At 52.3% G+C, this 1,811-nt stretch overlaps 1 protein-coding gene across 1 annotated transcript in view; it reads right to left on the bottom strand.

Moving 5' to 3' along the window:
* The window catches only part of SEC14L5 (SEC14-like 5 (S. cerevisiae)), a 40,249-nt gene that overhangs the window by 37,538 nt on the left and 900 nt on the right, over nucleotides 1-1,811 (bottom strand). Inside the window, exons 2-3 of the mRNA XM_010840433.1 lie at nucleotides 1,633-1,745; nucleotides 442-450 (exon numbers count right to left, since the gene is read on the bottom strand). Coding sequence (XP_010838735.1) covers nucleotides 442-450; nucleotides 1,633-1,695 — 72 coding nt within the window. The 5' untranslated portion in view covers nucleotides 1,696-1,745. The remainder of the gene's footprint in view (nucleotides 1-441; nucleotides 451-1,632; nucleotides 1,746-1,811) is intronic.

Below are 1,811 nucleotides of genomic sequence, written 5' to 3'. Positions count from 1 at the left end.
CGACTTGATGGACATGAGCTTGAGTGTCCTCCAGGAGTTGGTGATGGACAGGGAGGCCTGGCGTGCTGCAATTCATGGGGTTGCAAAGAGTTGGACATGACTGAGTGACTGAACTGAACTGAACTGAAACATACTAAGGGTGGCTCAGTGATAAGGAATCTGCCTGCCAATGCAGCAGATGCAGATTCCATCCCTGGGTCAAGAAAATCCCCTGAAGAAGGCAATGGCAGCCCACTTCAGTGTTCTTGCTTGGAAAATCCCACAGACAGAGAGCCTGGCAGGTTAGTCCATAGGATTACAGGAAAGTCGGACACAACTTAGTGACTACAATAGCAATAGGAGTCCTCAATTTAGACATGGAAGGCGTAGGTTCAGAGAGGTTGAGTAACTTGCCCAAGGTCACCCAGCTTGTCGATGAAACCCCAGGCTTGCCCCTGCTACTTCCCTGGCCTGGCATCATCCGCACAGCACAGCACAGCATGATTACTCCAATGGTGCTTCTTAATCTTTTACGTGACTATAAACATATATGTAGGTAGATTCACAGCAGAGATGTGGGAAGGACACACACAGAGCCTTCTATCCAACAAAGAAAGCCGTTGGATTGAAGGCTGGGATTGAGCAACCAAGAGTGGGATGAGGAGGATGGGGGTGGATTCTGGTGTTTCTTACACTGTCACTGATAACACCATGTGGTGTAATAACAGGGATGGCTGCATTTAGTGAGCACCTACTGTGTGCCAGGCACTGAGCCAGAGGCACCAGGCACTGTTTCATCACAACCCCAGAGCATCGCCCCTGTTCCATGGAGTAGGGAAGCTCCAAGAGACAGAGTGACCACATCAAGAAGGAAACCCACAGCAGCCCGACCCCAGCACCTGCCCCGGGGACTCAGACCTCTGATCCAGGAGGCCGAGGGCGCGGGAGCCAAGTCTACGTCACATAGCTCTTCTGAATCCCAATAAACAACTGCTCCCAGGCCCTTCCTGCCCACATGTGCCCCCTCTCCCCCTGGTCTCAGCTTCCTGGAAGGGGAGGGCAGGGGGTGTGAGAGCAGAGGGGGGACACGGAGGGTGCTGTGGTTAAACTCAAGGCTCTGGAGTCCCCCCCATATGGATCCCAGCCCAGCTCCACCTCTTCCCACTGCCGAATCTAAGACCATCCTTGTCAGAGCGTCAGTTTAATGCAGCAAAATGAGAATAATAAGAGCTATTGGGAATGAAACCAAACAACGTACGTAAAGACTTAGCAAGCCCTCAACAAATGACTGCTGTCATCATCTTCATTGTATACGTACCATTATTATTATTATTATCAGTACACAAAGTGACAGCAGCAGCTTGCCCTGATACCCTCTTTCGTGTCAAAGGAGACTGAGATAACAGAAGAGCTTCAACAAGGAAAATAAAGACCTTATGTCTTGCTCAGTGCGCAAGGGTCCTAGAAGTTGGGGCAAAAGATAGGATGGCAGAGGGATCCTGGTTAGAAACTGGACCCATCCGGTCAGTGGAGTAGCTCATTAATTCCTTCTGATCTAGGGGTTTGAGGGTTTCCTTCTCCTCCCCATCATGGCTGACCTCTGGGGGCCCTCCAACTGTCACACAAGGGGCCCCAGGATCAGGGGTCACTCACCACCATGACCAGCTCAAATGGGTGCTTGTAGACTCGGATGGGAGACTGGTACTTCTGCACCATGTTCTCGAAGGACCAGGCAGGAGCCGGCCAGGCAGGAGTGGGCACTGAGCCTGGGTGAGGGCGACTGGTGAGGGAGCAGCTCCCTCCACCTGAAGCCGGAGCCCCGGCCTCAGCTC

The sequence above is a fragment of the Bison bison genome, unplaced genomic scaffold (genome assembly GCF_000754665.1).
Source record: "Bison bison bison isolate TAMUID 2011002044 unplaced genomic scaffold, Bison_UMD1.0 scf7180017864144, whole genome shotgun sequence".
NCBI lineage: Eukaryota > Metazoa > Chordata > Mammalia > Artiodactyla > Bovidae > Bison > Bison bison.
Note: the sequence above shows the minus strand (reverse complement) of the source record. Positions and strands in the feature narration are given on the sequence as shown.